Raw genomic sequence first — 21,628 nt, forward strand, 5'->3', positions numbered from 1 at the left:
GATAGGGTGAGGTTCATAAATGAAAGGCATCAATGTTCTCAGGGGATATAACAAAGGAGGGCAATGAAGGTGGTGAAGAGCCTTGGGGGGAAGCCCTATGAGGAGTGGCTGAGGGCACTTGGCTTGTGCAGCCTGGAGAAGACACTGAGGGGAGACCTCACTGCAGTAACAACTTCTGGTGGAGAGCGGAGAGGCAGAGGATGACCTCTGCTCTGTGGTGACCAGTGACAAGACCTGAGGGAATGGCCTGAAGCTGTGCCAGGGAAGGTTTAGGTTGGATGTTAGAAAAAAGGTTTTTCACCCAGAGGGTGCTTGGACCCTGAAACAAGATCGTCCCCAGGGAAGTGGTCACAACACCAGCCTAAGAGAGCTCAAGAAGTGTTTGGACAATGCTCTCACATGGTAGGCTTGATGATCCTTGAGGGTCCCTACCAACTCAGCTAATTATGTGATTAAACAGACTTTGGTACTTCTCTGAATTAATTCTGACTGAGTTGAACATATTTCTAGTCCCTCCTGTCCAATCCTGGGGATGCTCACTTATGGTTCCTCACTACTCAAATCTGACTTTCTTTGGGAAGAAAAGCAGGACAGGTAGTAAATAGTGCTTAGCATGACCCTCTCTCGTCTGTGGAATTAGAATGTGGCCAAGATCTTCCATTGAATGCCATCCTTCATGTTAGTGTTTTTGAAGTCTCCTCCCTTATTTCAACACCCTTATTGAGGTATTTGTTTCAAAACTGAACACGGCAGTTCAGCAGTGCTCACAGTCACCCCAAACACCCTCAGTTATCCAGCTGGACAAACTGCCACCTCCAGCCTATTTCAAACCCAAATCTCCTTAGACATCAGCGTTTCAGTGCCTTCCTTCCTTGATGTGTCTTTGCAGATTTATCAATCAAGTCAAGAGATTCTCTCCCAGGTCAGCAGTACAACTGATCCCTCTTTGCACTTCCTTGCTAAAGATTTCACTGAACATGGTCCTTCTCATTAGAGGAAAAAAGGCCAATGTTTAAGGAAGGAGACCTTGTGTTTTGCTCCCTGTATTCTTTGTCACTCTGAGCCATTAATTTCTGATTTCTTTGCTTTAACTCAGCTTTGTTGTAACAAAGGCTGAAGAACAGACCTTTTCAGACCATATGCTGCATTTGCAAGGTAAAGGAGGGGTGCACATTTCTGCTGTGGAGATGCCCAACAGATTGTACTGGCCTGAGCTGACCTGCTTACCTGGATTTAACCTGCTCATGTCCCCAGGAATGCAGTGCTTCAGTCCCAGTACCACCAGGGTCAGGGCTGTCAGCATCACCTTCCAAAACAGTCTGCACTGCAAGCTGAGATCCCAGAGATTTCTTCTGAACACCTGAAGCCACATTGCAGCAGCCCCAGCACAGCTGTCTGTGGCCTGTCTGAGGGTGTGAAGTAGGGAGTGAATTTTCATGTTGCCCAAGGGAACATGGATGTGTTTTTATGGGAAACACAGCCAAAAGTGGCAACACCTGCTGTTATTATTACTGTGTCTCTAAAGGAAAAGAGATATCTGAGAGGGGCTAAGCTGCTCTGGAGATCTGGTCTGTTGTCCCTTAGGAGTTGGGAAGAAGCAGCAGGATGTCCCCAAATTACAAAAGAAATGGGGCTGGCTCATGGAGGGCGTCTCCACCTCATCTTCTAGCTAAATTGTACTCTTTTCAACCTGTCAAGCTATTCATAGCTGCTGTAGCCCTAGAAGTGGCTGGTAGAGTAGACATATCTCCTTTCAGACTGTCCAGAGGTATCTGAATCCTTCAGGCTCTCTTGCAAACTGTGTCAGCAGAGACACAAGGTTATGCCTGGATTCCTCTGTGTACTGATTATCCCCGGTACCGAAGCAGCCCTATAAACTACTCTGGAAATGTTTGAGTATAGTGGATTTTATTAGAACATTGAAACAATCTGATCTAAGTTCTAGTCTTTCTGGAAGCTTCCCTTTAATGAGACATGAGTTATTGTTTAACTTAAAGTGAGTTGACCTAGCTGAAAATAGTCAAAGAAATCCCAAAATGTCACTTAAAATGACCTCAGGTGGCAGACCCTTCTGGCTCGAGCAGCTGCTCATAAAGGTGGCCATCAAGCATCCACAATTTCATTTTTTCCTTACTGTAGAGCAAGCAAAGAGGAGAGGGAGAGCTGTTCTTCAGACACAGCATCCCAGCACTGAGCTCAGGAAAGCGATGGACTGGAAAATCTTCCTCTCCTTCTGTCCAAACAGCCCCGGGGCCTTGGTTATTTTGGAGCCTCAGTTGTTTTGGAGCATGCATCCTGCTGGAGCCACATGCAGTTAACCCTGCCAGGCCAGTGCATGTTCTTCCCTCTGTGCAGTGCTGGGAAAGTGCTCACATCTGCTCCTCTGAGCGTGAGGCTTCCAGAGGGCCTCTGGCAGCAGGCATGGCTTCCATGGCACTTCACTACTATGTTCATGCACACCTATGCTCTTCCATTTCCTTTTCCCTTTGTTACATTCCAGCCCTGGAGGGTAAATTGTTATTATATAACCTGTATAGGAGTAGAAAAAAACTGTGTGCCAGTGATTTCTGTCAGGGTGCTGGGGATATATGGAATGTAATCTGGTTTGTTGGTAGCTTTGCCAGTGCCTCAGTAGATACTGGCTCTGTGTTCAGAGTCAGAAGTGTCTTTAAATTCCTCTTGGAATCTGTGATGTTTTCAGATCATTGAGAATTTGAGCTGTGTGGCTTTGCTGTTTTTCTTGTCTTTTGCTCTTTATTATGTCCCTACTCCTCTTGATTATGCCTCCGCTCAGAATCCCGTTTCCTCTGGGATGCATGGCACCCTTACAGGTTACAGAAGGGACAACAACACTGGCTGACCTCAGCATTTATAAAACATTTGATTCTACTAATTTTCTGATTTAGTAAGAAATTTTAAAGAGGAATTGTGTCTAATATGGAAGACAATGTTGAAATTACTCCAGTAATCCAATAAACTGTGTAGAAGACAGATATATAATTGCTTAGAGGTTAAAAGAGTGAGATGTCATGAGTTTGGAGAGTTATGAAGAGTGTGACAAAGTAAGGTTAAGTTCAGGAAATTATGCCAGAGGTCTTTCCCTTAGGCAGTAAATTCTTGTGTCTCCTTGAGTCCTGTATGTGTCCAGATGCCAAGGGGTGTCCTTGCCTCCAAGCTTCTGTAGTCTGAATGATAGAGGCTGAGTTCTGGAGCCATTTTATAGAAAGCTGCCCCAGAAACACCATTAAATAAATAACTCATTGACAAGTCCAGGCAGCTCTTTAGTACTTATCTCAAACTGGAAGACATGTCTTGGGTTGGGAGCATCTATCTCATTCCAGAAATTCGAGGTCCTGTCCTTCAGAAACAGTTGGGAACCTAAAGAGACCTCCTATTTCCTGAGATGCTAAAAAACCCAATTGAAATGAATTATAAAAGAAATCCCATTTATCTTGAAAGGCAAGTGTAATCAAAAGACTGATGGGTGAACTCCCAGGTACCTTTACATTTCATAGAGTCAATATTTGTTCTTTCTCTATTTATAACCCTATTACTCTCTCTAGGTGGGCAGGAGATTTCAAGGGGGACCATTTGTTTTTCTTGATTAATGCATTAATGCTGGTGGTTTGTCATAGTAAATTATGTCTACTGTCTCAACCTCTGTATGTAGGAGGAAAAGCAAGTGAAAAATTTATGATCAAATTGCTCAAAGTCGTGGCTTCTCATTATTTTTAACAAAGACAACTTCTGCTCTTCATTTTTGAGTGACTAGTGCTAACCTGAAGAGAAAATGTCTCTTATTTCCTTTGTTGCAAAAGCCCTTTAGAAATCATAACATTGTTTTCCACTGCACTGGCTCAGCTGTGTGCAGTACTATTGTGTGGAAATAGGTGGGAGAGAGAAACTGCTGCTTTGTCTTCCGTCTTACTTTGCTTCCCTCTGGACTCACAGGAGGGCTTTCACCTGAGAACTGGGCTTTACAAGCTTTGAGTCTCTGCCTCTTTCACCACAGAAGCATCAGCAGCTCTGGACACTGGCTTCCTAAACCAGCTGAAGAAGCTCTCAGCTCTCCTGGTTATTCACAGCACCGTTTGTGGCAATCTTCTTTGGGTGAAAACCAAACTGCCTCAAATCAGACTCCTTTAAATGAAAAAAGCTGCTTTTCCTCTACTGTCAGGAGATTCATTTTACAGAAGGAGCATTAGGTGGAGATGAGCTGGTGTGCTGTGTTGGGATAGATTCAGTGAACTGAAAAAAAACTTGTTTTACCTTTCACTGTGTAAAAGGGAATTTGATTAGTTATGCATGTCCAAGACAGGGTTAGCAAGTGAAGCAAGAAATTGCCTGCTGTGTAGTAATAAATGTAAGAGATTCTCCATGGACAACAATACCTGAGATTGAGAATGACCAGGGAAGGGCTCTGTATGAAACAGCACCCAGGGGATAAATGCAGGACAGGGAAGAGCACAGCACCAGTGTTGGGCAGGGTAAGGCTGGGAGGGTGATGCTGATTTGGTTAGTCTTCAGAAGGGGATAGTCCAGCAAAAACTGAAAATGTTTTGCAATCTAAGTGGGCTCTGGTCTCTTTTTTTTCTCTGCTGAGGTGTTTCTGAGGCAAGTTACTTGTGTTAGAAAAGGCATTTTTTATACTTATTTTATGTAGTCTCTGGAGGCACGCAACCACTAAGCTATGCCCATACACACACAGCCCTGCATATAACACTGCTGTCAGTCCAGGCAATGCCCAGCCTGGTGAACTCTGATATTTTCAAATTTCTTGTAAAAAAGCTGTAAATACCTGTAAAGTTTCCTTCCTTCCTCTGCATCCTTTCTGGCTGGTCTGGTGAGCAGCGTTACCACATTAGGTATCAGTGATGTGTGAGCCAGGTGCCCAGAGACAATGACTGCAGCCAAATTTCAGTATGAGCTTTCTGCAGTGGAAAACGTCTCTTGCCCTAGGATCAAGTTAACTGGAGTTCACTAATGATAGTGTTGTGGCTACAGAGTGTGGAGATTTGACTGTCTTGGACTTCAATGCCCTTGTAAATTCCTTGGGTTGTTTTAGATGACATAGTCCAGTGCTGTCTGCACTGCCCAGCACACCTGGACTTTGTCACTGGATAGTCTCTTGGGACCACTGTGAAAAAAAATACCTGGTGATATTTTTGGCCTGAGTACTAAAATGCATGTGAAAACATATGGTTACTCTTGAAGAGCCCTCTCGAATGGAAAAGATTTAAAAGAGGAAAGGAAAATGTATGTTTAAGTACATGTGAAGGGAGAACAAAAACCTGTTCTGGCAAATGGTAGATGTAGTCCATTGTTGAATTTGCACTGATGCCAGTGAAATTACACTTGGGATTAATTATCCCCATTTGGCAGAAAAGCATTTCCTCTGATTCCCTTTGATTTTTTACCAGTTTGTGATCTGTGAGCCAGAGGTTTTTTGTGTAATTTGCTGTCTGTTCAAAACCAAGGGAAATACCCTCTGCTCCAAGGCAATGATAAATCTGAGGTGAAAGCTGATCTGTCCGAGTTATGCTGGAACCAGGGAAGCCAATAAGGTTTTTTCATTGACTTCTCTCTGTGCTAAATGCTCCTGAGGGAATGGTCTGTCCTTCTGATCACTGTAAATAGGTGGGAGCACAAACTCATAGCAGCCTGGGCTGTAGCTGTGCTGGAGTCAGGAGGCTGCAGGATGACCTGTCATTCCCGGGCAGCTCTAATCAGGCTTGCCAGAGTAGCAGAAGGAGAAGATGCTGCAGCACTGGCAGACAGTCTGCTCTGGAGTTATTTTTTCAGTTCTCAGCCCATGCCACTGTGTCTTTATCAAGGATATTACAAACTCTTGAAACACTGTTGGGTCTCTTAGAACATATCATCTGTTTGTGGTCATGCTATCATACTCCAAACCACGATTCCCTCCTGCCTATTGGGAATGGCCAAAGTTCCTGCCAGCTCCCAGCCATGCTCAGAAATGTTCTGGATGCCAGGTGGCCTGGATCAAAAGTGAACCAAGGACTAGTCCAAAATGTGAGTGGCAGTGCCTGTGTTCCGACCCTTATGTGGTTCAGACTATTAATATAAAGGTGGATTTTATGAAAAGACTTCTTGACAATGTTTGGAAACAATCCTTTTTGTGGGAAAGGTCTCTGGCAACAAAAATGACTTTTCCAGTGTAAGTTATAACAGTAGTTTCCATGAGGATGGGCTATGTGTAGAGGATGTGTGTCCATGAGGGACAGAAGAACCTGGGGAATGCTGAAGGATTCTCTTGTCCTACAATCTACTGCCTTTGCCTGCCCTCAGATGGAGTACAGAGGCTTGTGATAAATGCTCATTGTATCATTTTAAGGATGAATGTTGAGATTATTCCTTTTTTAAAATCAAATAACATTATAGCATATTACTCCCACAGGACAGGCAGAGAACTTCTAGGCAAGTTAATCTGAGAAACAATTCTGGTTCCTGTGGAAATTAAGGACAATGTAAATTATTTGTGAAGGTTGGTAGTAAAACAGGAAAAACAAAAGGGAAGAACCTAGTGGAGATCCAGATTAAAAGGGGTCTGTAACCTGAAGTGACTCATGCCTACACAGCAGTAAGATTGAGACAATTCTCCCTTGATTATCATGGGTGAGATAATAGGAAAAACATACTGCTGCTCACATTGAACCAGCTGGAATGTTTCTGCTCTTCAAGGCCAAGACCAATGAGGTCAGAGATAGGTATCCTCAAGTGTCAAATTCAGCCTCTCATCTGAGAAGCGCTCCCAGAGAGCTATTGAATATACTAATGGAAAGATAGTGGTGGAAACCGTAAAGCCAATACCTAGCATCATCCAATTAATGGAGAAATCTACCCAGAAAAACTGTTAGTTTTTATGAATCAGGTCAAGTGGAGAACTGTTTCACTTTACAGATATGAGAAGACAGTGAAGGTCCTGAAGGTCTCAGTGTCTCTAAACATTTTTGTGACTCGCACTCTAGTACAAAGATCAAGATGACTCCAAATTCCTGTAGTTCTAATACAGGGATTAATGTCCTGTGCACAAGGTACCAACTAAACCCAACTGGATATGCCGATCCCAGAAAAATTACCAGATTACACAGTACCCTCTGACACAGAACATGGAATCATTAGAATAAAGAGAATGCCAACTGAGAGAGGTTTCAATACCAGTTACTTGGTGAGTCATGAGGAGAAAGTTTTCAGCTTTGTTGTGGATCACTTTGTAGTCTTCAAATATTTTACTTTTGACATTTTCATGCATTGGAGGATTTTGCACCACTTTGTTCAGTGTTTCCCAATGTTTCAGTGGGGTAAGTGCATCACTTGGGCCTTTTACACTACACAGAATTTGGTTGAAGCACTACCCCCACTTGAAATCTTTCCCAGTATGGAGCAAAGTCCTCCAGGTTTTATGTTCGTTTTGTAAACTGAAGTGATTGAGTGACACAAAATGTGAAAACTTCAAAGGCTTTTCAGTTTGAATATTCTGCACAGCTGTTGTTTAGCATTGAATATGGATTTTACTTGTGAGATACTTGGTGTTGTATTGCAAAACTGCATTATGTGAAGTCCTCTGCCTTCAAATTGATGAAAGCAAACAGTGCTTACTTCCATGAGTAACCCCATCTGTTTCCATAATACACTCTTAGGAGAAAGAGTAAGAAAAAAAGAGGGAACAAAGAACTGTACTCTGCTGGGAAACTTTGCTATTTTATGTTGAAGCTCTGACCACCCAGTTTACATTTCTTTCTGTAGGCATAAATGCACATATACTTTATTATTAATTTACATTCATTTAGAAGGAGTGTGGCCAAGTGGAAAGAGCTCTGGCTGGACTTAAAAAGTATTTAATATTTTCTTATCTCTGTCAATTTCCCCTGGCTGACATTGAAAAAGTATTGACCTTAAACATATGACTGTTCTTTGTCCATGTGTGAAATGGCAGAATGCAGCAGGGCCTTTTGGAAAGTGCTTTGAGACCTTATGGGAAAAAACAGTAAGTGAGTAATGTTATTAGGGTTAGAAAAAAAAAGTAGTCTTAGAAAATTTGTACTAATAAATCTGCATATGTCTGTGTAAACAAACAGGACCTAAATCCTACATCTGGTTCTCCAGCTGAGATCTATTCCTGGTCCAGCTCTTCTACTGACCAGCCTTTGGCTGTTGATGGTTTAATCAGCAAGGAAGAGGTTAATTGTGCTGGGTCAGTAAAAGTAGGAAAGCATTACCAAAAATCAGCCCTGGAAGGAAGCAAGATCAGCACAAACAGCATTAAACTGGGAATCATCCTAACGGGGTCTATTCCTGATTACCATTTATGAACTGGATAATGTTGGGGTCACAAAACTTAATGACAAATTACTTCCTTTCTCACTGCCTCAGTTTACCCAGTTGCAGTTCTACTTAACTGTATTTTGGGAATTTGCATGCATGTTTCAGATATTACAGTTTTATGTGCAGCAGGAGAAGAGGATCTACAAGAGAGGAGCATGGGAGGAGAGAAAAATGCACTTAAGTAACATAGTCTAAAAGGACGACTGAGGTACAATTGTTAAGCATCTTAGACTTAGAGGGACTTCTCCACAGTTAATCTGTGAAGGGAAAGAGAGCAAATACCATTCCTCCAAGCTAAGATGTAATGCTGGACTGCATCGGTACTGGCCTATTCCCACTTCTGGGTGGCTTTGGGGGCAAGGGATCCTAGAGAATGTATATCATTATATGTGTTATTACCTATCCCCAGAGACATATTTGAAGACATGGATGAATTTCAAGGGCTGTTACTCCTAAAAGTAAAGTTCCATTTTGGTGTTGCCTTGATTCATGTTTACCCCATGAGACTGTCCATGACAGACATCCTTTATCTGTGCTGTGCTGGCACAGGTGGTCTCTTTGCCTTGCAAACACAGCTGATGTTTCCACATACCCCAGGGAATAAGGGCATTATGGAGATGGGCTTTAACTGAATTGTCTGTTTCTCAAAGGCCAATTTTTTCTTTTCTTTTTTTTTTCTTGTTCTTTTTGGCAAGAGTTGCTTTCTTCTGTCCTTTTGGAAGGCATCTGTACAGACTTACTTTAAAAAAAATGCCTTCAGATGACAACACCCTCCCCTTTGGTTTGACTTTATTCACATTAACCTTAAGGCTGCTCAAGCACACTGCCCGTGTTTAGCCTTAAACCCTTTGTCACAAGAAGTTTTTTTTTTCTTCCCCATGTACTGAGTCAGCCAAACCTAATTACCCTTTAATCAGTAAAATCAACACCTGCTAACAGGGTGGGCTCTTTTCAGCAAATAGTGCTTAGTTTTCCAGAGGCTGATAAATTTCCAGGGGTCCTATTGTTTCTTTGTCTTGCTCATAAGGAGCTTTGACTGATAATCTGGTAATGGGTATGGTTATCTCATGCATGTAAAACAGCAGTGGTGAATCTTCCTCTTGGCAAGGGTAGCAGAATAGGTGAGACAAGAATTATACATAGATGCCAGGAGTCAAATCTCCTGGTATTTTCTCTTTAAAACTTAGGTCAACCCTGGAAAAGCATGCGTCAGAGACGTTTGGCAGGTGGGATTAAAGTATCAGGTGAAATAAAGAGCAAGGCAGCCTGTAAAGGTTCCTAGTTTTTTATCTTGCTTAAGCAGCAAAAAAAAGGGGGCAAAATTGTCTGCAGAGAGAAGGGACTAGGGCTGGATTTTACAGAGCCTGTTGGATCCCAGGCTGTGTCTGTGCTGTTAGGGCAGCCCAGAGTCACCACTGTCCTTGAGGAGACTCATCTGCAGCTTCACAGGAGACCCTCAGGGTGTACAGATGTGTTGTGGGAAGGAGGTGCTTAGGTGCAGATCAGGCCAGAACAGCCTCTTGTTCCTGTGGTCATGGGCAGGATTTGAGCTCAAACTCCAGGTTTACCACTCTGCTTTCCTCCTCTGTGTGGGTGTTTGGAACTTGAGCAAGTGGCTGTATGGGCAGAAGGCAAACAGGGCCACGGGACTTACCACTCCCCTTGGGGTCTGCTTCTAGTATACAGACCATCCAGGACAGACTTCTGGTGGAAAAAATTACTCTGGTATTCATGGAAGCACTCTTGAAAATGTCTTTCACATGTAATCAGGAAGCCAGTCTGATATTCATCTGAGAACAGCTGAAACATTGTTAGAAATTTCAGAATAAGAAACAAGTTCACTCAACTCTGAAAAAACCCTGGAGCCCTTTGCGATGAAGTTTCTTACTCTTGTTTTTAGCTCTCAGATCAATGTTTTTGGAGAGCTCCACCTAATTTCTTGTTGGTGAACAGGACAGAGAAATGAAAACCACTTGTGGTTTTCCTTGGATGTTTCCACTGAGGTTATTTTGGCTGGATAGGTGCTGCAGCTTTGTTCAGCAGCTGTATTTGAGCCTGGCCCCGTGGCTGCCATCCTTGGCAGCCCCACACAGTGCAGCTCCTTAGTTTGAATATATGGATACACAGGCTGCTAAATGGCTGGTGCTGGCTTTGCCTGTGAAATGCATCCTCCTCTCTCTGCGCCAGCGCTCACCTTCTGCCCTAGCCTGGGTATGTGGGGTTATGGCCATTATTTACATGCAAACGCAGTTGAGGCTGGTGACCAAAGCCCAGGACCTCCTTCCTGTACCCAGGGACAACAGAGTACACCCATTTATCTGTGTCCCAAGTTCTCAGCTCTTTCAAATTAACATGACTGGCTTGATGCTGCCAGGATATGGATGAAAATCAGGCAGGATCAAACAGTGGATATGCTTCGAGGTGAGCTGGAGCCTTCCTTTAACTCTGCAGGGTGAGCAGTGCTCCGTGAGCATCTAGGGCCATGCTAGGAAGTTAAAGTAATTGCTATGGAAGGAGCCAGGACTCCTGGGTCTCAAGACCAGGTTGGATGGGGCTTGGAACGCCCTGGTCTAGTGGAAGGTGTCCCCACCCATGGCAGGGAGGCTGGAGTTAGATGATCTATAAACTCCCTTTCAATCCAAACCATTCCACAATTCTATGAAAACCACAGGTCTGGATCTGCTGAAAAACCCTCTATTGAGTTTGGTGGAGGATAGAGGAGTCCAGTGGGTTAGGGGAGCCTGGCATGGCTTTCTGCTGTCAAAAGAAAGGAGAGTTTTGGATATGTGGCTGATAGCAGTCCTAGTCCTGCAATCCTGAGATCCAGGATGGTTTGATCCCTGGGCCTGTGCAAAGTCTCTTCCACTGTAGGATCACTCTGAACAGAGGACACTGAATTTTCTTGTCACCAGTCTGGCAGGACACTGCTGCTCACACTGATTTCAGCAGTTATCTACAAATACCCATCAGACCAGAAATCCGTGTGAATTCAGGTGCTTTGCTTTGAGCTCCCTGCTTTGAAAACTTTGTTCATCCTTCTGTCTGTCTGTGCCAGAGAGACAAGAGCTCTGCATATCTAATCCAACAATTTCTGGGCTTCTCCAACCCAGCCCCTCGGGGCACCCCTTTCCCCGACTGCCCCCCAGCAGCTCACAGTGCCACAGCTGGACAGCTGCATAACAGTCTGCAGCAAATTTGGGCAAAGAGGTGGCTTTTAGGACCCTGGGAACTCCGCCAAGGCTCAGGTAGGTCTGTCTCATTCGTCAGCCGGGATTCATTCACTCCCAGGGGTGTGTGTGTGTGTGTGTGTGTGTGTGTGTGTGTGTGTGTGTGTGTGTGTGTGTGTGTGTGTGTGTGTGTGTGTGTGTGTGTGTGTGTGTGCCGAGTGCTTTTCCTTCCCCGCCGCTCCGCTGGCTGCGAGCCTTCCAAGCAATGGGACTAACGCTGTTCTCCGGGCAATGAGGAGTGCTGGCCAGGGACAGGAACAGCTTTCCTTTTCTCGGGAAGAAAACGAGCCGTGAGGACACCTAAGGATGTGCTGTCCAGATGTGTTTCCCACATCCACCTTCCTCCTAGGACTCGTGTGCTTGACAGCTTTCAGCAACTTTGCCAAGACTTCTGCAGACTTCTCAGGTAGGGAGAAGCGCCGATCCTTCCCTGTGCTGCTCGTGCATGGGGGCTCTTATTCCAGGGCTCAGGAGCAGCTCAGGGAAAGGGGATGTGAGCAGATCTGGGATAGTTATGTGGGAAGTAATGTTAATCTTTTAAAAATAAGCCAAAGGTGAAAAGTGTCTTCCGTAAGAGGATTTTGCGTTTCTTTAAAGTCTTTCTCAATAATTAGCAAAACTATTTCAAAAGAGTTAGTCTGACTAACTTTGGAACAAGAAAAACAATAGTGTTAACTTGTGTAAGTTTGTAGCAGGAATGATATTAACCTGTGTAAGTTTTTAGCAGGTTTTGTGCTGTGTTTCTCATAGGAGTGAAAAGAGGCGGATTAGGAGACTGGGATGGTGTAGGGTGTAAATTAAAGCAAAACTTGCAAGTCTAAATTATTTTGTAGTGGGCCAGATTCCCTCCTCTTAACATACAACTCCTGATTGTTGCAAAAGCCCCCTGAGCTGAGATAAAGGAGGTACATGAACAGAACAACATATATTCTGAGCCTGTGTTCTCTTCAGCTGCAAGAAAAACTATCATTTAATAATATTTTCTGAATCTAAAAATGTTGATAGCACTTGTTTGGAGTTGTACACAGCAGGTAAATACCCAGCACTTTGAAAGTCTGGAGTCCCATGTAAGTTTTATAACTCTATAGCTGCATTAGTTGATTTAAAATTATGTTTCTGCTTCTGTTCTTTCTGGATGTGCATGTGGATTTGAGAAAAGGTAACAGATTTCATTTTGCAGCTTCAGTAGGGCTGATCAGTTTGCTTGGGAGTGCCCAGTGAGAGCCACTTTTCTTTTAGGATATTGGTTCTAATTTTGGGTCTTAGTGTGAAGAACTAGCCTGGCATACTCTTTAGGGGTGTTTTGCAAAACTCTTGTAGTGGATAAGAGTTGCCAATTATAGGTTGCTGATGAAAAAGTGTCTTTTGCAAGGGTTGAACCTCACTGGACTTGGGTTTCAACACATCCCAGCACTGCTGCTTACTCCCTGGGAGTGCATGTGTCTGTGTGCTGTGAGAAATTTGTGTTAGAAAGGAGGAGCTTGTGGTGGAGGGTGAGGGAAAGAATATATACAGTGCTGGAAGTCTTAATTTGAATTGAAGGGGGCTGGCTTGCCTGTGATTCAGTCTCTTTTGGGGGCACATCTGTCCTGGGGGCTCCCATTCAAGGCAGATCTGCCTCTGAATGGAAAGGACTGAGGCATTTCCCTGTTTCTGGTGTGCTTTTATCTTTTTCTTGGCACTGAGCTTTCTCTGTGCTCCTAAGCAGAAGCAAGCAAGCTGATTCAGAAGGGGTGCACGGGCTAGGCATGATGGGAGCAAAAGCTGCAACGGGGAAAGGAGTTGTCTTTCTGAAACGTTGATAAAGTTTTCCCAGCCAGGCCAAATTGCCAAGCGTTAAAATGTGTCCAGGTGTCCCAGGGCAAAGGTGCTTTACATTGTGTTTGTACAACATAGCTGCAACAGTGGAAGGAAATTAGATAGGCTTCAGTGGTGCTGGCAGGGGGACCAGATGCTGTTCTTTTAAAAAATGGATAAGAAGATTGCTGATAACAAAATTATATTTTCTGTAGCATCCAACTGAATTGTCATGCTTTGGGAGAAGAGGGGTAGCTTGTATCTCTGCATATTTGTGTGGCAAGACTGTATTCTGAAGCAGGGTCTGTAATCCCAGAAGCACAACCTCCCATGAGTTTCCATAACTGTTGAAACCTTCTGCCAGTTCCAACCTATGTTTTCTGATAGCAGGCTTGGCAAATGTCCCCAGTCTCATAGGACTGACTGTACCTTGCAGGACAGGAAACATGATTTGCTGCAGGAAAGGGCTGTACCCAGTGTGTAGCAGCTCAAATGTAGTTTTGTAAGCTCAGAAACTGAGTACCCACAAGATGATAGGGGGAAGGGAAAGGTACAGCATTTCCCAAATCACACCTTGTGCTTTCCCAGCACATTTGCACTGACCCCATTCACCTCCCTCCAATGCATGAGGGTTTGCACCATGTGCCTCTCTGAAGGAGCAGCAGCCCAGGTAACTCTTCCTACCTGATGGAGCATCTTGTTTGTCACTGTTATCCTTATGAGTGGATTGTCAGCTGGCTTAAGGAATGGAAGGAGGACATCCTTCTAATATTATTTGACTGTAATTATTTCTGGCCTGTTATACACTTTTCTATACTTCAATATGTTCTGAATTCTTCACTGGCATGACTGGAATTGAGCAGGTGAAAATCTTGGGGGATAACTTATAGCTTTTTACTGTATGCCATCCCACCTAGAGGTGGTGCATCAAAAACATAAATTGTCTGCACCCCAGAAAGATGAGTGGATTTGTATTGCAGAGGAATTGCAGAGGAATGTAAGGCTTGCTGTGATCCCACAGAGGTTTCTGCAGCAGTTGGTGCTGCAGGGAGATGACACAGCTCTTTGGGATGTAAAGGCTTTTCCAGCTTGCAAATGAATAGCACTACGGTCCAGAGACAGCAGGTGATGCTCTTTGGGGAAGAATGGGGGTTTAAAACTCAATCCTGTAGACCTTGTATAGCAGCAAAACCACTCTGGCTTCTCAGCTTGGTTCCACTCAGCATTACCAAGGAGATGCTGCTCTTTGTAATTGGTCATGGCTGTATGGTGGGGGCCAGAGTTTGTGAATCCAGCCCTGGAGGGAGAAGCTCAGGGACAACCAGTCTGGAGCTCTAAGCAGATCATAAGTCAGCAGCACTGACCTGACTCTCATGCTGCAGCTCTGCAGTAAGGCTGGATAAAAGGCTTACCAAGGACTTCAAACCCAACCATATCCCACTGCTCCCAGTACTCTCCACTGGCTGGGTCTTCAAGGGACGTGTCTCTCAGCTGCAGGAGGATTTGATTTTTTGGTAGGTCATGGCAAGGCACACCCTGAGAAGGTGCCCAGAGCTGTGGTTAATTGAGTCTCAGCTCTCACAAGAGAGCACAAGCAGGGCTGGTGGGGATTTCTAACCCCTGAGCACACAGCACACTCCATCCCTCCTGTTTGAACAGCTCAAATGCCACAATGTGAACATGAGCAGTGCGTGTCCTGCTGGGGACTGGTGCAATATGAGATGTAAGAATTCAAATTCCTTTTAAGTGAAGTATTTGAACTATGTGAAGAGTTTTGAAGTTGTTTTCTTTAATAGTTCTTTAAACATTGATGTTTGTAGCAGGGTGTGGGGGTAGGAAGCAGATCCTGAGGGAGAAAGTGGACTTATCAGGCACTTTGCAGTCACTTCTTAAGAAGACCTGGACTTTTTCTCTGTGGCTGCTTGTCAATGAACTCTTGGTTTAATCTCATTCCGTGATCTGTTCTTGTGCTCAGGACTGTTTGAAGGCTTAGAACCTGCTGTCTTGATGTGTCACTTACCCCTAATGTTGAAGGTGATACTTGAGGACTATGATGAGGTGTGGGGTAAGAATCTGATCTTTTGAATCTCTGTACATTAACCATAAGCCTCTAGTCCTAATCACTGCAGCAGCAACAAAGTCTCCAAAATCTTTGCTGTTTGATTAAATTTGACCTTTGTTTTAGTCCCTTTCTAATTTTAGTGAGAGTCCAAGACAGAGCAATGCCCTTGCCCCTGCCAGGGGAAGCTGTGCCAGAGCCCCTCTGCATGGGCTCTGGGAGGCAGTGATCCATGTGCAGTGCACAGGCCTTGCTCCTCAGAGGGACAAGGTTAATGAAAATGGGACCAAAAGCAGGCTTTGATCTAACTTTAAATGCAGGCATTGAAAGCTTAGTCAACAGCTATTGCTCATATCCTGTGTGCTCTCTCTGCTCATCCATGATGTTCCTGTCTCTGAAGCTAAGTCATGCAAACACATGTTGAATTTTGCTCTGCCCACTCTGCCAAGGTGACCATTTAACTTCCAGCTGCATACCTGCAAGGAATTAAGCTTGTCTTGTTATCATGCCATGCTCTGATTTTCCTCAAGGATTTTTCAATTCATTAGCTGATTTCAGGCATGTTGGGCAGGAGGGTGGTGGCATCAGATCTACGGGATTGCCACTAGTTTCATGTTAATGGAGACAGGTCCCTCCACTACTGCAGAAAGGGTTGTGAACTCAAGCATTTACAGACATCAGAGAATCCACTGCAAGGACCTAAGCCAAAAACTTAGGTTTCTAGGCATGGAAACAGCTTGGCTGGGAGCTAGTGCCTTTTTTGACATGGGAGAACCCAGCTGAAAGAAAAACCAGCCCCGGTAGTGCTGCTCCCCTTGGGCCTGCTTTAATGTTTATGTTCTTTGCATTAGATTTTGGCACAAGCTGGATGTGAGCAGCACTTTGCTTAAGGGAGCTGACCTGGCATCGAGCCAGATGAACACTGGTAACTCCCATCCACACCCTGCAGGTGAGCCCTGGGTAGCTTTTGGAACCTCTCCCTGGGGGCCCATCTTAGTTTTGAAAGCATAAAGATTTTTATTGTTGTTGTTATTATTATTGTTGTTGGTGATTGGTTGGTGTTTTTTTTTCCTTTTCCCCAAGAATATCAGGTTTCAAGTGAAAGCTGCTCTTGCCACCTCCCTGCTAATTGGCTCAGTGTGTTTGTTTGAGTGATGAGGGCTGGAGTTGGGGAGGGGAAAGGCACTTCTCCCTGATTGCATTTAATCAGTCCATAATAAAGGCAATTTGTTTGACAACTCCATTCACCAAATTATCGTCAAAATCTACATGCTAACAGCTTCTGAATGCCTAATAGCCCTGAATGGGTCCATGGTTCAAGGGGGATCCAGGATTTCCATGTGTTGAAGGTTTCAGACTGTAAAAAGAAGGCATTTTCAAGAGAAAGGCAGATACATCACCACACTGGAAAAAAAATTGTAACTCAGTAATGAGAGTTGAGTTTTTGACCTCAGGACCAAACAGACATGCTTTAGACTTTGGTTAAAGACTGGGCCACGTCCAGGACACCTCCATAGCTTGTCCGGGAAGGGCTCTGAGTGATGAGGTAGGATGAACCTCAGGTTGCTGCTTAGAGCGGTCCCTGCCCCAGGTGATATTTTCCTCCCCAGCTGGAGGCCAAATATGCTACTCCATCCATCCCAGCTGCCTGGTCTGCAGTTTGGTTTACTGAGGGCAAACTGCCAGTGCTGGGGTAGAGAAATTCTCCTTTGCAGAGCTGAAAAAATCCAAAACCTCATCAAAGCTGCTTTAGAACCACTTGGCCTCTTCTGATAACGTTCTGGAGATGTGGCTGCTCGGAGTGGGAGCTGTGGCTGGGAGCCATGGCTGAGGGCTTCTCACAGAGGGAAGCTGCAACTGGGGTTTGTGTCACATGTGTCTGTTTGCCAGTGGAAAAGAGTCTAAAGACCTCAGAGAGCTGGGAGGTGTTGGAGGAGGAAATCAGTAGGAGTTTGGATGGGTATCAAGTGCCAGATCTTGGGAGAGCAGGAAAAGAATCAGCACAAAGGCTGGGGCTATTTTGGTGCCTGAGAGAGTTGTTTTGGTTTATCAGTGGGGATGCAGCTTTATGGTATCAACAAAACCATTCTACCAAGACTAAATACCATTTTAAGCAAAGATACAGGTTTCTGTCTACCTCTGTATCAAGGCATGCTCCAGAAAACTGTGGGTTTTCCAACAGTTGTGATGAAAATGCAGTGAGGGGGGACTCTGTGCCTGCTGACTGTAAAAATATTCAGCATTTACTTTTACTGACAGCTGAGGGGACCAAACTGAGCTGCAGGATGACAAACATGTGGTTCCAATTCTTTGTGCTTGTGGTCCTGGGCAGTCACCAGGGGCACTGCTGTTACTGCTGCAAAAACACAGCTGCTGGTTGGTGTTTGTGGAACCAGGGAAAGGAGACACAGTCTGGGAGGGATGGATGGGGCTGCTGTGGGTGCCAGGATGTCTCATGAGGAGTCTGTGTGAAACCTCATGTAGGCAGTGACTCAAGCTCAAGAGCCATATGTGTGCATCTGGCTGCTGTCATGTGGAAATCCACTGGTTTGGCCATCACAGCCGCCGGCAGGAGCCAAGGGACCTCAGGGATCCCAACATCTGGGTGATGACTGGCAATATTTATATTGTATCTCCTAATTGCAGGGGCCCAGAAAATGATGAAGACTTTTGTTAGTACCAGGAACATTTTATTTAATTAGTAGTATTAACAAAAAAAAGGAAAAAAATCTGCTGTGGTAATTTTAATAACTTCAAAGTATCCCAGTATCCCACTAGATGCACAGACAATTCGAGGAAAATGTCCTTGAGGCATTCTTCCTATGTCTGTGTGTTATCAGGGATAAAAATGCTGCAGAATTAAAGAAAGCAACTGTTTCTATCCTTAGGTTAAAATTTCCCCTGACTTAAGGCATTGTAGTTTGGTCAATTAAAAATAAAAAGGTGAGAATTTTGATTTATCCTTTTTTCAACTGAGATACTTGGAAGTTAAACTCACAATTTAATCTGGGGAATGGGGAGAATAAGCTTAGTCTCTGCAGGAGGAGAAAAACTGTGTATTTACACTTGGCACTCGTGCTGATCCTTTTGTTGATGCTAATTTAAACACAGCCTGATCTCCTAAAGTGTTCAGAGCTGAAGATTGGCCTGTGCTGTGTTTAGGTGGGTGTGCAGTGATTTAGTTGGCCAACACCAGGGCTGTTTACATGTCTTATTTGGGACTGGCTGCTTATGCTTGGCATGTTTGTGCAGGTATAGATTGAACTTTCTGTTTTCTGTTCCAAAATAGCAATCCCAATCCCTGGGCAGGGTGGGGGGTGACGGACCATTTAAAGCAACTACCCGTTTTGTTTTGGTTTTTTGTGCTCTTGTAATTTTTTTATACAGATACCCAAGAGCTTCACAGATTGTATCCCTTGAAAGGTGTGTGACTGCCTGCAGGAACAGACCCAGTGTGCCCCTCAAAGTGGTTGAGAGGATTTTTGGTCAGGCTGGTTTGGTACAATACTACAAGGCTCCTTGTGTCCTTGCCAGTGCTGTGCCTCATTGATCCAGTGTTGCTGCTGTCTGGAATTTTTGTACTCTTTCCAAAAGACAGCCACAGGCCAAAATCTGCTCAGCTGTGAGGCAGCTTTGCTGACTTGCCAAGAGCTGTGCAGAATGAACAGAAGCACAGAAGTTAATCCCAACTCATCAGATAAAAACTAGTGTAGGAGTAATAATTGGGAACATCTTTAAGAGAGCTGCTTGGGTTACCTGTTATTATTTTTTATTTACTTAGCTGCTCCTTTTGCCTGAGGATGGATGGTGAATTGTGACTCTTTCAGCCTGGGTTTGGGCTAATCCAAATGTGCCTGGCTCAGTTCACTAACTGAGGGTATGAACTCATTTGTAGTAATTAAAACTGTGAATGTCTCCCCTTTCAGTGTGTGCAGTGCCTGGCTGCCTGGAGCTCAGTGTGTGTCTTCTCTCATCAGAGAGACAATGATGAGTTGGTAGTTCTGGGTTGCACAGAAAGATAAATCTTGGCTGAGTCTTTTCAGATATACTCTGTGCTCTTGAACTGTGGTGTCAGTGATGATGGGGCTCCTTTGGGTGCTGAGGCTTGCTGTTCAATAATCCCACTTGGATCCATCTGGATCCTTGCATGAAGATGGAGCAGTGTGTGTGTGAGCTGCAGTTTGGCCAAACCCTCTGAGAGCTCAGGTGTCAGAAGTGTGTTTGAATGAACAGATGGATGTAGGTGTTGCTGAAGAATTTGCAATAGATGTTGTCCAAGCACTTTAGTTGTGGCAGGCAAGGGAACTCACATCCAGCTGTTGGCAAAGTATCCCACAACCTTAAGAAGGAGGAAGAAAGATTTAAATAATATATTTCATTTTTTAATGTTATATTTAGAGAAGAAGGCCTAGAGACCTAGAGGAGATTCCTCAGCCATTTGCAATCAAAAAACTTCACTGTGTACTATTGTGCATCAACTTTTGACCTGATATAAATACACTATTTGCCAGAAGAGGGATTTTTTTACTCCCCCAGCAGCCCATAAAAGAATCAGAATCCTCAGGGTGTGAGAAGGAGCTGACTTCAGGTGAGATACACAAAATCCTTGACAAACTGGGTACCTGATGGTGATGCTTGTCAAGACGGGGCCATTCAGACCACCTACTCTGAGACCCCCAGTGTGCTTGTGTTATTTTATTTTCATCTGCTATCAGATGCCTGTGGTTTTGCTGCTATGATATTATCAACATGTGTTGTATCAGCCTCAAGGGTCTAAAGTGGGCTTTTACTCCCATTAGTAAATATGAAAACAAACATAGCAGTGTGGGGATTTTCTGCTAATGTTTCCTCTGTGATTTCTGTATCATACTGTGGGCTGGTGTTGAAATTAAGGGTGCTCTACAGCAGGTGCAATTCCTGACATTAATTTCCCATGTTTGCTGTGCTGTGCAAAGGCTTTTGGCTCACATGTTTTCCCTAAAAGTTGTGTTGGGCCAAGAGTGCAGACACTTAGTGCAATTAAAATGATAGGTGGTAACTTGAGCTCCTGTGGCTGGGTTATGGATTATTGTTTTGGGCCTCAGTCTTTGGGAGATCTCCTCCCTCTGTGGTCTGTGTGGGGCCTCAACATGCAGTGCTGCTCTGGCCCTGGGTGCCCACAGCATGCTAGGGGACAAAATTCTACAGTTCGGTTTGGAAAAAGTTCAACTTTTGTGTGAAACATTTGAATAACAGCATTATTATTAAAATCAAACATTTGGAAGTTAGGAAATGTTTAAATTAAAGTAGTCTTAGCTGCTTGAGTCCAGCCCTTTGGGTGTTTACGTTAGTCTTTAATGAGAACATTCTTTTTCTCTAATTCCTTGGGATTCCTATGTTGTCCCGGGCACAGAACAGTGGCCTTAAAATTGCTTTCCTTATTCTTCTGTTTTTTATAGCCCTGGGGCCTTATTTCCTGTATGTTTAATGGTATTTAAATCCTATTATGTTATTTAAACCCTATTCTGCTTGTTGTGAGGGATGTACTTACAGGGATGTACTTACCCTTCTGGAAGGAGTCTGGAATGTTACCTGCATTGCACAGATAAGGATCCAAGGCAGAGAGATTGGCATCAGGAGGTCAAACTGCCCAGTATTTCAGAGATTGTTTAGTATCTACCTTTTTCTCCAGGAGCAGCCCTTTACCTCTTCTCTTAAGCTGTGGTAAGCAGGAAGAAATGTGTGGTACTCAGTACACAGTTCCTTCTCCAATGTTATATTATCTGTGTGCAAATGGACTGCACAGGTTAAAATGGACATTTCAGTTGCAAAGTCAAGTGCACAGAACTGAGTGCAGTGGGTTAACACCTGTAGGCAGCCAAGCACTACCCAGCTGTTTGCTTGCCTCTACCTCCAAGTAGGACAGGGGAAGAGGGAGGGAAGAGTAAAAGCAAGAAAACTCATGGAATGCCATAAAAATAGTGAAAGAGAAGTGGATGAAATTAAAAAAAAAAAAAAAGGCAAAATAAGTGATGCAAAGGCATCACCACTGCCTCCCACAGGCAGACATGCTCAGTCAGTTCCCAAGCTGATTTACCCCACCCCACTCTCTTTTTTTGCTGAACATGACACTACATAGCATGGGATATCTCTTTTCGTGGCTGGGGTCATCTGTCTGGTTCTATCCCTCCCAAAATCTTGTGCACCCTATTATCTATTC

At 44.1% G+C, this 21,628-nt stretch overlaps 1 protein-coding gene across 2 annotated transcripts in view; it reads left to right on the forward strand.

Moving 5' to 3' along the window:
- Positions 1–11,771: 11,771 nt before the first annotated feature.
- Positions 11,772–21,628, forward strand: part of EVA1A (eva-1 homolog A, regulator of programmed cell death) — a 202,327-nt gene continuing 192,470 nt past the window's right edge. The window contains exon 1 of one of the 2 annotated variants that reach the window (XM_059842995.1): positions 11,772–11,979. In XM_059842995.1, the coding sequence (XP_059698978.1) occupies positions 11,880–11,979 (100 nt within the window). In that variant the 5' untranslated portion in view covers positions 11,772–11,879. The remainder of the gene's footprint in view (positions 11,980–21,628) is intronic. The other variant, XM_059842996.1, reaches the window with a different exon arrangement.

Source organism: Haemorhous mexicanus, chromosome 3 (assembly GCF_027477595.1).
Source record: "Haemorhous mexicanus isolate bHaeMex1 chromosome 3, bHaeMex1.pri, whole genome shotgun sequence".
In the NCBI taxonomy this organism is placed as follows: Eukaryota; Metazoa; Chordata; class Aves; order Passeriformes; family Fringillidae; genus Haemorhous; species Haemorhous mexicanus.